The sequence below is a fragment of the Lepidochelys olivacea genome (assembly GCF_965140295.1).
Source record: "Lepidochelys olivacea isolate rLepOli2 genome assembly, chromosome: 1".
NCBI lineage: Eukaryota > Metazoa > Chordata > Testudines > Cheloniidae > Lepidochelys > Lepidochelys olivacea.
In genome coordinates this window covers 234970033-234983948 of record NC_140411.1, presented here as the reverse complement: position 1 = coordinate 234983948, position 13916 = coordinate 234970033, and the positions used below count along the sequence as shown (strand labels likewise).

Sequence of the window (13916 nt, the reverse complement as noted above, 5' to 3'; positions counted from 1 at the left end):
TCTCCCGTGAAAGTTTCCCAGAATCAACTGGTTAAAATCGTCCTTGAGATGTGGAAAATATTGTTAGTCTTTATGTACTTGGTAGTATATTTAGAGGTGCATGTGTCTTATTAACTCTGTTTTTCCTAGAGCTACAGGAAGAAATCCCAGCCAGCGTTTCACCCTAGCTGAGATTTGGGGGGCGAGTCATAAATATAAAGGGAAGGGTAAACCCCTTTAAAATCCCTCCTGGCCAGAGGAAAAATCCTCTCACCTGTAAAGGGTTAAGAAGCTAAAGGTAACCTCGCTGGCACCTGACCAAAATGACCAATGAGGAGACAAGATACTTTCAAAAGCTGGGAGGAGGGAGAGAAACAAAAGGTCTGTGTCTGTCGCTATGCTGCTTTTGCCGGGGATAGACCAGGAATGGAGTCTTAGAACTTTAGTAAGTAATCTAGCTAGGTATGTGTTAGATTATGATTTCTTTAAATGGCTGAGAAAAGAACTGTGCTGAATAGAATGACTATTCCTGTCTGTGTGTCTTTTTTGTAACTTAAGGTTTTGCCTAGAGGGATTCTCTATGTTTTGAATCTAATTACCCTGTACGGTATTTACAGAGGTGATTTCTTTACTTCTATTAAGAGTCTTCTTGTAGGAAAACTGAATGCTTTTTCATTGTTCTCAGATCCCAGGGTTTGGGTCTGTGGTCACCTGTGCAAATTGGTGAGGATTTTTACCAAACCTTCCCCAGGAAGTGGGGTGCAAGGGTTGGGAGGATTTTGGGGGGAAAGACATGTCCAAACTACGTTTCCCAGTAAACCCAGTTAGAGTTTGGTGGTGGCAGTGCAGATCCAGGGACAAAGGATAAAATTAATTTGTACCTTGGGGAAATTTTAACCTAAGCTGGTGAAAGTAAGCTTAGGAGGTTTTCATGCAGGTCCCCACATCTGTACCCTACAGTTCAGAGTGGGGGAGGAACCTTGACAGAGGGATACACAGTGTTAAATAATGGAATAATAGCTTTGACATTCACAAGTCTGTGGCCACCCTACAACAAATGATGACCCTCAGTTGTACTTCTGAGACAGATATTGTAAAATAAGCACAGCTGTAGGGGGCTCTGGCGCATGCTACCACTTGGAAACATTAAACTATAGCTTTGGAAAAGCAGTATTCGTATGAATTTTAAGCTCAATGAAATGAGTCATTTTGGACCAAACACTGGACATCGTGTTGCAAAGAGCCTATCTTGTCCCCGCCCAATCCCCCATTCAGCAAACGGTTCAGTCAACCAAATGATGGATCCCTTTCCCCTACATGAAAGAAAGAGCCTTACTCCTGAGCTGTGTGTCCTTTAACTAGCAAGGGCTCTTTTGAAGGTGCACTTTAGTCCTCTGCCATAGCTACCAGGCTATCATCTGACTATAGAAGGCTTCTTGAAAGTTCTATTGCTCATTGGGAATCTCACCCACTAGGATGGGACCCAGACAATCTGCAGCAACTAATCCTGCATGAACGCCTCAGGTGAAAGATCTAAACCATTGATTCAAAACAGACGCATACTGGAATATAGGCCAATTTATTTTTCTTTGCTTTGGGACATTTTTTTCCTGGGGGGGAAGTGCTAAGATGCTCCTGTGGTAGAATTGTCTCTGTAGATAACTGTCATGTTATCTGAATGGCTTGCTATAGAACATCCCAAGTGAGATAAAATTGTGTTACTGTTTTCCCTGCTTCTGTATATTTTCCATTTACCACATCAAATGTGAGAGAAGAGGCTCCGTGCTTTTTTTTATGTTCTATAAACCAGGAGTTCTCAACCTTTTTCTTTCTGAGGACCCCCCAACATGCTATAAAAACTCCACAGCCCACCTGTGTCTCAACAACTGTTTTTCTTCATATAAAAGTCAGGGTCGGCATTAGGGGGTAGCAAACAGGGCAGTTGCTTGGGGCCCACGCCACAGGAAGCCCCATGAAGCTAAGCGGCTCGGGCTTCAGCTTCAGCCGTAGGTGACGGGCCTCAGGGCCTCAGGCTTCAGCCCCATGCAGTGGGGCTTCGGCTTTCTGCCCTGGGTCCCAGTGAGTCTGATGTTGGCCCTGCTTGACGGACGCCCTGAAATCTGCTTGCGGACCCCCAGGGGGGCCCCGGACCTGTGGCTGAGAACCACTGATATAAACGAACATAAATAAATTCACTCCTTTCTTAGTTGTTCCTTTGGAACTAGACAAAAAAAGTTCCTTGTATGCTAAATTTCCTTTCATCTTGCATCCTTCGAGGAAAGAATGAACTGTCCGTGGTGGTCCTGTGTGTCCCTGTCATATTCCATTCTTCCCAGCCTCACCCCACCTGCTTATACCACTCCATCTTATCCTTCCAAATGGGTAATGGATCAGCGACTCCTTTTGGAGCATATTCACTGCTACGTAGCTGGCTAGAGGGGCTGCCATTTTGCAATGCAAGTCACGTCCTCTGCCCCACCTCTCAGTTAAGGAGCTGAGCGTGTGCTCACTTTTATAGTGCTCAAAATCTATCTGAAATGGACACGAGGAACGAAACAAGGATCTCCCTCAGGACTGTGCAGAGCTCTAGGGCTTCTGGAGTTGATCCAGTTCACTTTTTTTAACTGGTCAGCGTTTATGTAAATCTTTGAGACATTACCTTTTTGCACTGCCTTTCTGTTTGCTATGTTTTCTATGTGCCAGGGCACACACATTCAAGCTATTGCCTGTTGGGGATAGTTCCCATTTTTCAGCAAGCTAATAATTTTTCCACATTATCTCTCCAAAAAGCCCTCGTATTCTGGAGGAGTTACAGAGGTGTCTCTTTTTTTATCTCCCTAAATGGCCTTATTTATTTGTCTTCATAGGCTGGCAACATAAGAACATATTTTCCTATGAATGGTAGCATTACTAGGAAGCAATTGTGAACAGTGAGGTTATAGTATTGAATGACTCTAGTGATATTTGGGGAGGGTGAATTTTAATAAGTGCTGGCATGTATTTAACTAAGTCTCTAATGCCACAAGGGAAAGAATACTACTTATGGCCCACATCATTCCCTGCAGAAGAATTCTAAGTAGATCTGGAAGAAGATGTCTCGCCACAAGATCCTCTCACAGAAATCCACCACATCATCCTGCCTAGGGGCTGGGGAATTTGCCTCTATGTGTGGCAAAGGCAGGGGATGCTCATTCACAAAGTTTGCAGAACTCAAGAGATCTGTGCAGGGGGGCACGAAATCCATGTGTTGCCCATCCCAGCAAGGTACATGTCCTCACAGCCTCTGTCTCTTCTCCATAGTTTGTATTCTCCACACCTGCACAGAACCCAGACCCCATGAAGAGTCCTCCTTGGGATCCATAAGAGGGTGAGGGTGATGCTGCAGAGGTAGCAGAGTCCCCTTTTCATAAATGGAGATTCTCTTCCAAGTGTGGTTTTGAGGGCTGGGGACAATGATGTAGGGTCAGGTCAGGAGAACTACATTTCACTCTCTTACTTTAGAGGTATTGCCAAACCATAATGGAAGATTACAGATTGTAGTTGTAAGAAGAAATGCATTTTTATTTCTGCTTAAGATAGATATGGTTGGGGAGGGGGGAATGGCCAATATATTTCCTGTTTAAAGGACCAGTCATTCAAATGCCAGGTGGAGTGCTTTCCACCATGAATATTCCCATAAGCCAACGGAACTATTCCCAGTAGTAAATAGTTCACCTGCAGTAAGTGGTTTGAGAGCACTGTGTCCTAATACAATTAAATACTTAGCTTCAGAAAACAAACCTGCATATTTATGTCATCTTCATGATAATGTTCAGTTTTCATATCAAGTTAGAAATATGTTTAACTCTTGAAATGTTTCTGTACACAATCTAAAGTTAAAGGGCAATCCAAGTGTATCCAGTACTCTGAGAAAGTAATATTTGAATTTCATTGAGACAGTTTGTTGGCTACCTCACATGAAAAAAGCAAGTTAGCCACACTTCTGTATAAAAAAGGATGTAATAAAATCAGAAATAATTTAAAGAAAGATGTTTATAGACCTCTAGAATGGTATTTCACTGAGTAACAGCTTGTGAGAGACTAAAATAATGAACTACTGTTCCAAGTCTTATCTGTCTGGAAAGGGTGAAGTCCTGCTTCAAGACCCAAATCTCCCATCCTTACTCATATTGAGTAATACTATCTCCACAGGTAATACTAATGAAATCATTGGGACCATTTGCCAAGTAAGGTAGTACTTAATGAGAGTTGGACTAGCAATCAAACCCAAAATATAAAGTATATAAGTGCCAGAAATGTAATAAAATGTAAACCCTGGAAATACAAAAAGTCTATGTCAGTAAAGACTTAACGGACAATTGTGAGAATAAAATTAGTGTAAATATATAAGAATGAAAAAAATAATAATAATACCAGATGCTACATATGTATATCTAGATTTGTAGAAAAGAAAGATGGTCATATATTACTTGAGAAATATGAGCTGGCTAAATGAGGCAAGTGTCCTGCGGGAAAAAATAGCATGTGGCCGTGTAATTAAAGACTGTGTCATAATACATATCCACAAGGGGGCCAAATTAAGGTTGCACAGGCAACCTTAATTCTGATATTTCCTAACTTCTGAGTGCTTAAATTTTCTACCTTAATGTTTTTTTAATGTAGCTTTTGTGTGTAATTATTTATATAGTGACCCAAAGAGTGCAAGGCATTTCATAGAACATAAAAAAGAGACATGCTCCCTGCCTTGAAGAGCTTGCAGTCTAAATGTACATAAGGCACAACAGTAGCTAGTAACTATTTATTGTTCCAGGTAACTGCGATAATCAAGGTATTTTCCTCAATTTAGGTAGGAGAGATCAAAGTATCACAAGTACTATAAAAAAGAATAAATACTGAGTTTTAATTGTGCCCAGTGTGTTCACATACACATCTATAGATGAATTTGTATCTTATATATGTGTGAGACAGGAAGTATATGGTTTTGTGATTAAGATACTGGACTAAACCTTGAGATCTGGATTCAGTTCCCAGCTCTGCAACAGACTTCTGGTGCAAACTTGGGCAAATCACTAAGGCCCAGATTTTTAAAAGTATTTAGGTGCTTAAAGGTGCATATAGGAACATAGTAGGATTTTGAAAATTCCATTAGGCATGTAAATACCTTTAAAAATCTGGCCCTAAGTCTCTTTGTGCCTCAGTTCCCCACCTGTAAACTAGGAATAATAATATTTTCTTTCACCCACTCCTAATGTATCTTGTGTATTTAAATTATAAACTCTTCGGGGCAGGAACTCTCTCTTACCTTGTGTATTTACAGTTCCTAATACAATTGGGTCCTGATCTTGGTTTGGGCACTAGGAGCAATTTTAATAGAATTAATAATAATACATAGATGGTGGTGTAGTGTCTGTGTCATAAATTGCATAACCATGTGATAACCCTTCCTGCCTCTTCTACACTCTGTCTACAATCCATCTCCTCAGGGGCTACTTCTAAGAATCCAAACTTTTGAGCAGCATGTGTTCTCCTTTCATCATAACATGGACCTTCCTTCCAAAATTACCAGTCTGATGTGCATGAATGAAAATATCTACATTCTTGTATAGTGACTTGCTTATATTATAGTTCAGTATTTCCATATTTTCTCATCCTCTGCTCAATAAGATTCCAAGTATTTCATATCCGTTGATAACCACATTAAGTTCCATTGAGGGAAGACGGGTACTGGGACAAAGAAAAATAATTATTTGTTGTATTTTACTCTATTTTATTTTGGGATGTAGGGGGACTTTGAAAATAAATAATAAGTTATATTACATGAGGTGGTTTTTCCCTCTTAGGTTATATAATTTATTTATTTTGACTTTTTTTTTCTCATTGTGTGTCCCTTCTGTGATAGGAATTGCAAATACTGAAACACTGCATAAAAATACAAACTTTTTCCTAATGAAACAAACCTTGAAAAGAAGACTGTTTAGAGGTCAGGGGGCGGAGAAGGGGCTGCTTCAGATATTCTGAACAGCATAACTGATCTTAAAATGACCGATATTCTCTTCACTCTAATAACTGTGTTATAATACACACTGAATCTAAAAGCACTGAATCTAAGGGTAAATTAAGTAGTTCATGCTAAATGAGCGCTAAGAAAACCTTCATACCATACATACACCAACAAATGCTCTATATATTCCAGATATATTATAATAAAGGTATTTTAGGTATGTTTTAGAGTGTTTAAAAATTGTATTGGGACTATTCGTTGTTTCATAGGGTCTTTCTTTATCATCAGTCTAATGGGACATGGCTCAGAAGGAGAGAAGAAATAAAACTCATATACATTAAGCACCTCTAAAATGGCAAAAAATACAGCTTTTCTCTGCATTATAATGGCATGACTTCAATATCCAATAACTCGGGACTTTCCAGGGTAGAAAGCAAGTACCATGACTCATATTGAAAAGCTAGGAATCTTCTTTCCAAAAGTTTTAAAATACCCATTTCTAGTTGTGTGACATTACATGTATCAGGTTTGTTTTGATGGAGCAATTCTACATTGGCAGGAGGTGCGGGGAGGAGGGCAGAGGAAAGAACCTCTCTGGCAGGTTGCTGAGGTTTTTTTTATTGGTGTCTAGTTGCAGTTATTTAATGGTTTGGAATGTTAGAACGAGTCTTGGGGCAAACAAATAAGTGAGCAGGGTGAAGATGAGTCAGTGAAAGATGCATCCATAAATGGCTTTTCAGTTTATCACATGCCTGTACAATCTGTCATATAATGGAATAGTAGTTGTGGATACCTGAAAAGTGGTATACTGTTATAAGGTAGATTGCAGAGCCATGTGGTAAATTGAGAAGTCATGTGACAATGATATTTATATGGCGGCAACATCCAGAGGTCCCACTTAGGACTGCATTGTGTTAGGCGCTGTAAAAAATACATATGAAGAATCAGAATGAAATTCTGGCTCAGTGAAATCAACTGGAGCTTTGCCATTGACTTCAGTGCATCAGGATTTAACCTATAGTCCCTACCCTGAGGAACTTACACCTAAGAAGTCACCTATGAATGGTGGAGAGAGAGGGATACTATCAAGTGTATAGACTTATATAAAATTGTTATGTACATATAAACGTGTGTATTTACTTTCATTATCTTTATACATTAGTAGAACAAAAGGCAAGGTCTGAAACTAGCCCTGATTTGGGGTCAGTTGCATTCAGACTGTAAATCAAGTATCAAGAAGGGGTTGGTTTGTTTTTTTTTAAAGAAAAGTAACTATCTGATAAGCTATTAGACAAATGTGAATAACAAGACATTAGCTTGAAAAATATAAAGAAAACCTTCAAGAGTAAAAACTGAAAAGGGAGGGTCTGAATTATCTATCACTTTAAAAAGTTGTATCCTAGCAACAGTAGGTAACAATGAACATACGTTGCATAAAAGTTAACATACAGTAGTTAAATGAGACATAGAAAGGGTCAGTCATAATATATGCATTTTATATTGTATCAAGTAATCTGATTAAAATGAAATAATGTTTGCCCTTATTTCTGGGAGGAAATAATTGCAGATATTAAAGTGGTGCTACATATATTCCAGCTTGGAATGGAAATTACATTGTTTTGACTGGGTTATTTCTGTATCCAAGCAAACCATCCTCACCTCTTCGCAGTTCTTACCTCCTTTATACAACTGTGTTTGTGTCATTTAAAGTCAGAGGGTCGTAAGGCTCCCTTACAGGATGTAATTTGGAGAGAGAATTTGAAAAAGAAAATGTGACAGCCAGTTGTGAGAAAAAAGGGCATTTTCCTGGTAGACTTCCTAAATGGGAGGATTTTTTAGTGCAATGTTTTGCTAGCGTATCAGGCAGTCACTTGGAATCAAGTGCAGACTTGTGCTACATTGTGGGCTTGGCAATGACAATTTTGTGTGTGTGTGTGGTGCTTTGGTTATATTAGCCCTGGAGGCAGAGTTAACACTTGCAATGGGACAAGAGTATTTGCAGTCATCAGAGAACTTTGCAGTCAGCTTCAATAACATCACTCAATTTTTTCGCCTTTTTTTTACATTTTTTTTTTTTGGCAGCAAAGCTCTTAGTGGAACCATCTGTCTTTCTATTAGTGTTTTTGAGTCCTGTTTTGAAGCTTCTTTGCTTGGCAAAGTCACTTTCATCCTTGGAAACCATTTAAAAAAAAGTTCCATGGCTTCTTGCCGAAGAAGAGTACTATGCAAAAATTCCACACGGCTGTTCATTTTTGTTCTAAAAGAATACAGTTACTTTGTCTTAAAAAAAAAAATCAAGGCAGAAATGGGATGACTCCAGACTGGATGAATGTAAGGAGGAAGAAATAGCATTTTATATTTTATGTCTCACAAAATCCAAATATGCCTTTTTAACTAACTAGATCAGAATAGCAACAAGAAGAATAAAGTAACAGTCAAAGTGAATCCAGTTAACAGAGTAATTGGCACTACATCTAGCATAGCTTCAGTCTTGCATTCAGTCTCCAACTGCAACAATTTCTAACCAATATGTCTTATGAGCTTCGTCTTACAGGATGTCCCAGACTATAATGGTGCAATAACCACGCACACAGTTACCACCATTCTTAATGCTGCATACAGAGAGGACCCGTACCTGCCAACAGTGGGGAGGAGAGAAGGGGGGCAGAGTGAAGGCAGCGACTTCAGCAGATATTACTGAGCATGCTCAGTCTATGTGAGCATGCTCAGTACAAGCCAAGCAGGAAATGTGGGGGGGGGGGAGCACATGACCCTGCGTGCCCCACCTGATGCATCGCCTCTGGCTGCATACATCACATCATGAACCAAATGTTAATCTATGACAGCCTATCTACATCTCTTATGCCTCTGCTCCACAATTCTGTGGTCTATCTTGATGACCTCTCTTGTAAGGGTTTCCTTCCCTTTACTGATTGATCTCCTGAAAGGCAAAGTTTCATTTGTTAGTATAGTTTTTTTATTAAAACCAGTTATGCTGCTGATGTCTTAAGTTACCAAATAATTTGCTCCTCTTCTGTGTGAGATGGAAAAGCAATGTCCTGACCATTTGTATTAATCAAAAACACTCATAAAACTTTGCAAAAGTAGTAGTGTTAGCTGTTGTGTTATGGCCAATTTCCAATTTGGATGACCACTTTCTGCCTGCCTAAAGTCCCCTTCAGTTTCACTTGCAATGTAAGAGTCTTCATTTCCTGCCCTATGCTTTTGTGTAGTGTTGCTGTGCAACATGAAACAGTTGACACTCCAGACGTGGCTGCATTTCACTTGTGAGCAAAGTGTTTCAACTGTGTTTGTGGCCATCTCTGAGAATGTGTCTGTGCATGCATATACATGTGTCTATGTGTGTATATATACACACACATATCCCAACACATACATACGTGTCTAACATTTGTAAAGTGTTTAGAATCATTTGGGATGAAAGGTGCTATGTATATGATTGTGATTTGGCAGCATTGTGAAGTGGAATATCTTAGTGTCATATGGAGAAGATCTATAAAACTGCAGTCATGGTTGTTAAGGTGAAATGAAATATAAGTATGCCTTAATTTATGTAATTAATATTAAGTGCTGGGGTATATGGTAATTAACACACGGCTGAACTGTTGATGCTGTTGGAACCCCTCGCAACACAGGAGTATATTCTAGTCTGACCTGGCTAAAAAAAATAAATAAGCAACTGCTTAGGCATGTTCTCCAGAAGATTTTCCAGGTTTGATTTTCCTCCTTCTGTTCAGCAGGTTCAAGGTCAGCTTCCTCCATTGATGATTCCAGTGTTCCCTCCAGATCAACGAACCCTAGCAGCAGCCGCTCAGCAAGGATTCCTCATTCCTCCTGGTTTCAGCTACAAGGCAGGATGCAGTAAGTCCTGTAGATTTTCCAGCTGGAAGTGGGCAGAGGGCAGAGTTTTAAAACAGGTTGTCCAGTATTTATGCTGAACTAAGTCACCAGATCAGAAATATCACGTCTACTGCATTGAGGTGACAGACCCACTAAGCTGAATTTAGGATTTACAGAATAGTGTGAGAACGGATTTGCCAAGAGATCACTAATATGTTCATTGATATAATGGCCAAGAATTTCAGAACTGGCTAGTGAATGTGAGTGCCCAACCTGAAGGGCCTGATTTTCAGATAGCATGTGCTCTGCCCTTTCTGAAAATCTCTTTACAGTGTGTCAGGTTGGGCACTGACAAACACTATTTACTTTTGAAATTCTTGACTATGCTGTACAACAAAACAAAACACAAACAAGGAAACATGCTCATCAGCACACGCAGATACTCCTCTCTTAATCTAAAAGGGAAGTTGTTTGAAATGGCCCAATACATTTCAACGCTATTGTAGGGAAATATGTTTTTTCTCTAACAGCCTGCTTGCTTTTTATTAACTAAGGGCCTATTCTACCCTCTTTCTACACACACAACTCGCATTCATCTCAATGGGAGTTCTGTACAAAGATCAAGGATATCATATGCCTCTCAATTTGATGGACTAACACAAAGCATAAATATATTTTACAAGAGCCTAAGACTAAAAACTGTGTAACATCTATTTTTTTAATTTTTGAAAGTTTTATGGTCACTACAGGATCCTGAATTTTTTGGCAGTTTTATTTAAGCCTTCCATAGGATCTCTTGTTCCTGTCAACAAGATAAGAATAAATATAGGTTCAAAATAAATCAAAAATCTTCCTTTCATCAAATAGATTTAGCTACAGCATAGGTTCTATAAACCTGGTTTTATGCATTTGTGCTTATCTAACTCTACTGACATCAGTTTCCTATCTTGTTATCTAAGACTCGCTTGTTTTACCATTCTCTCTCTTTAGTGCATCTGTTTAGCTTTATTATGTCCGCATCAGTGTATCCATCTGTATCATTGACTAACTCATGAATTCGTCAATTGTTTAGCATTATGCACTGCTCACCAGTGGAGCAGTTTATTAAATTTTGAATGCAAAGGGACTATCTGGTGATACTTTTCATCCCGCGGTTTTAGATTCTTTTGTTTTTCTAACTTTATAGATCCAGTATTGGGTTTCTGTAAGCAAAGTTCCCTTTCGCTTTGGCCATCAGCCCTCATCTTGGTGTACTATATAGGCTGTTACCACTACTGAGAAGTCACTGTTCAAAACACTTCACCTCACTCAGCAGCTGCAGTGCAATGCATAGGCTCATTCACTTCTTCCAGTGATTTCACACCCATTTGTTCTCAAATGGGAGAAGTAGTGATTCACATTGCAGAATGTGTAACCGAAAGCCACATTGAATATGAATGCTACCATAACTGTAGGCCTGGAAAAGGTCAAGAAAACACCCCATTAGACATATCTGGCAGATTAAATTAGTTCCGTGTTAATGCAGTCTGACTTGGAGAGAGGGTTGATTTTTTTTTAACTGTTAGTAAATTAACAGGAGGATAGTCACATAGTACCTCACATCCATGAAGTTCATATGACATCACATATTTTTGTAACCTTGGAAATGAAAAAAAACTGAAGAATGTTGCTGCTGCTCCTGGCAATAGGGCTTAAAATTAACAGCATGTCAAGATCTAAGATTGAGCAGAAGCCAGTGGGAAAGACAGCTCTCTGTTTGCTGATTCCCTGGCATGTTTGACTGAGTTTGAATGAGAAGCTGAGGGGAAGTGATCAGTAGTCCAAAGGGTTTTTTTTCTTTTTGCTCACAATTTAATGTAAACAATAACATATATTGGCCTAGCTATACTTAGAACGGTTGTAGCAGTGAAAAATGTAGCAGCCTTGAAAACGGTAATATGGTCCCCTCAAGTAATGTTTTTTGACAGGCAATTAAAACAACTCCCCTCTTCTACCCTTCTCTCCCCCATTTCTGTTAGTCGTCATGGTAAAGGCATGGTAGATGGCAGACAAGATTTCGAGTAAAATTTTCAAAAGTGCTTAAGTGACTTAGGAACCTACATTCCATTTTCAAAAGTGACCTAGGCACTTAGAAGCCTATGTCCCATTGACTTTCACATAGACTTAGGATCCCACTGATCAGATTTTCAAAGTTATTTTTGGGCACCTAAAGATGCAGACAGTGCCAAATGGGATTTTCAAAAGGGCTTAAGCAGGTTATCTTAACTTCCACTAATTTCCATGTTTAGGCATCTAACCTGCTTAGGCACTTTTGAAAATCCCACTACGTTCCTATCTGCATTTTTAGGCACCTAAAATGCCTTTGAAAATCTAGACCCATTTGCCTAAGTAACTTTAGAAAATGGGATTTAAGTTCCTAAGTCATTCAGGTGCTTTTGAAAATTTTATTCTTTAAGCCTGGGCTGAAAAATTGTAATGAAAATGTTACAAGACTGACTTATAGACTTCCCAAATGACAATTCTATTATTTGCTAGCTTTCGTAACTTGCATTTAGAAACAAAAAACTGCATGAGACTCTTAGTTCTATTGATAAACAGGTAAGAACCACAAATTAGCAAGTTTCGTATTTAGCATTTACCCACAAATGGGGAATTTATAGATTTTTTGGGGGGGGAAATGAGTTTTATCAAGATATAAACCATGGCCTACATTTTCAAAAAGGGATTAGTGATTTTGGGTGCCTTGATTATTGGTTGCCAAGTTTGAGACACCTGAAAAGTGCTCAATTTTCAGAAGGTGCTGTGCCCTGCTCTCTGAAAGTCAGGCCTCCATAAAGACTCTCAAGTTGGGACATCCAATAATCAAAGTATACCCCAAATCACCACTCACTTCTTGAAAGTTAAAGCCCACATATTGCAAAGAAGATCCTTTGTGCTACAAGTAACACCTTAGATTACTGAAACAGGAAGACGTATGAATATCTTATTGAATACTACTCTTGTTTCATTCAGCTTGGATGGTGAGACTAGTCTAGTTAAACACTCTGTAGTTGGTTTCCGTTTATGGTTCTCCTGGCCAGTAATAGTGGCTGGTTTCCTGGAGATTTATTTATATGTCTCCCATTAGCTTCAGTGAGAATTATGTGGTCAAATTCCTCAGCCAACCCTTCAAATGGCATACCCCAGAAGACCAAAAGGACACTTTTTTGGAGGGAAGGTGGGGAGTCATTTTGGTGAGAAAAATACTATTTTCTAATTGCCATTAACTTCTTGAAATTCACTAAAGAGCTGCTCTGACATGCTGTTGTAAGAGGAGCTTGTCCACTGTAGATTCACTGTCTGATTAGTACTATGTTCTGGTGCGCTGAGATATTAATAACAATATGATGATAATTCATTAATAACTAGTATTTTAATGGATCGTTTTTATCCACGGTTCTCACCGTGCTTTGCAAAGGTATGTAAGTATGATCATTCCTATTTTACAGATGGGTAAACTGAGGCAGCAAGATTAAGTGATTTGCCCAAGGTGAGATGGCAGAGCAGATTATAGAACCCATGTTTCCTGACTTCTAGTTCAATGCACTACCTGTAACTTTTTCCTTTTTCTTCCTAACAAATTCTAGTTGGGAATGGCTTGTTTTGTTATGTTTTTTTAAACAGATGGTTTACATTTCATAATGGACCATTTAAACAAGTTGACACTTCCTCTCCTCTCTCTACAGCATATTGTGTAGTGTTAAAGTTGGCAGAAAGAAGCATAAAGCTCTTGGGCTTGGATTAGAAGGTTCTATTAGTATTGGATTTCTATTAAGAAAATGAAGCAGAGTTCTTGATCCCTGGTTCTGGTTGCTATCTGGCCTCCCTACTTAGATGTGGTGTAATTGCTTAAAATGTTTATTATTATTATTTATAACCAACGCAGTTGTTTCTCAGTAGAAAAAGAAGTGCCAGTGTGCCATGATGGAAATACACTGTTCATTAATTTCTCCATGAATAGCAGAGGAAATAATGGCTATTCATTGGTCATCTCTTTGCTAAACATTCAGAGTTTATTATTAAAAATTGAAATCCT

General features: G+C 38.9%; 1 protein-coding gene across 17 annotated transcripts in view; it reads left to right on the top strand.

Annotated features, from left to right (window-relative positions):
* Positions 1-13916, top strand: part of SOX5 (SRY-box transcription factor 5) — a 422522-nt gene that overhangs the window by 294922 nt on the left and 113684 nt on the right. For 11 of the 17 annotated variants that reach the window (XM_084642767.1, XM_084642768.1, XM_084642765.1 and 8 more), the window contains one exon: positions 9739-9862. In XM_084642767.1, the coding sequence (XP_084498893.1) occupies positions 9739-9862 (124 nt within the window). The remainder of the gene's footprint in view (positions 1-9738; positions 9863-13916) is intronic. The other 6 variants (XM_084642774.1, XM_084642772.1, XM_084642771.1 and 3 more) reach the window with 1 other exon arrangement.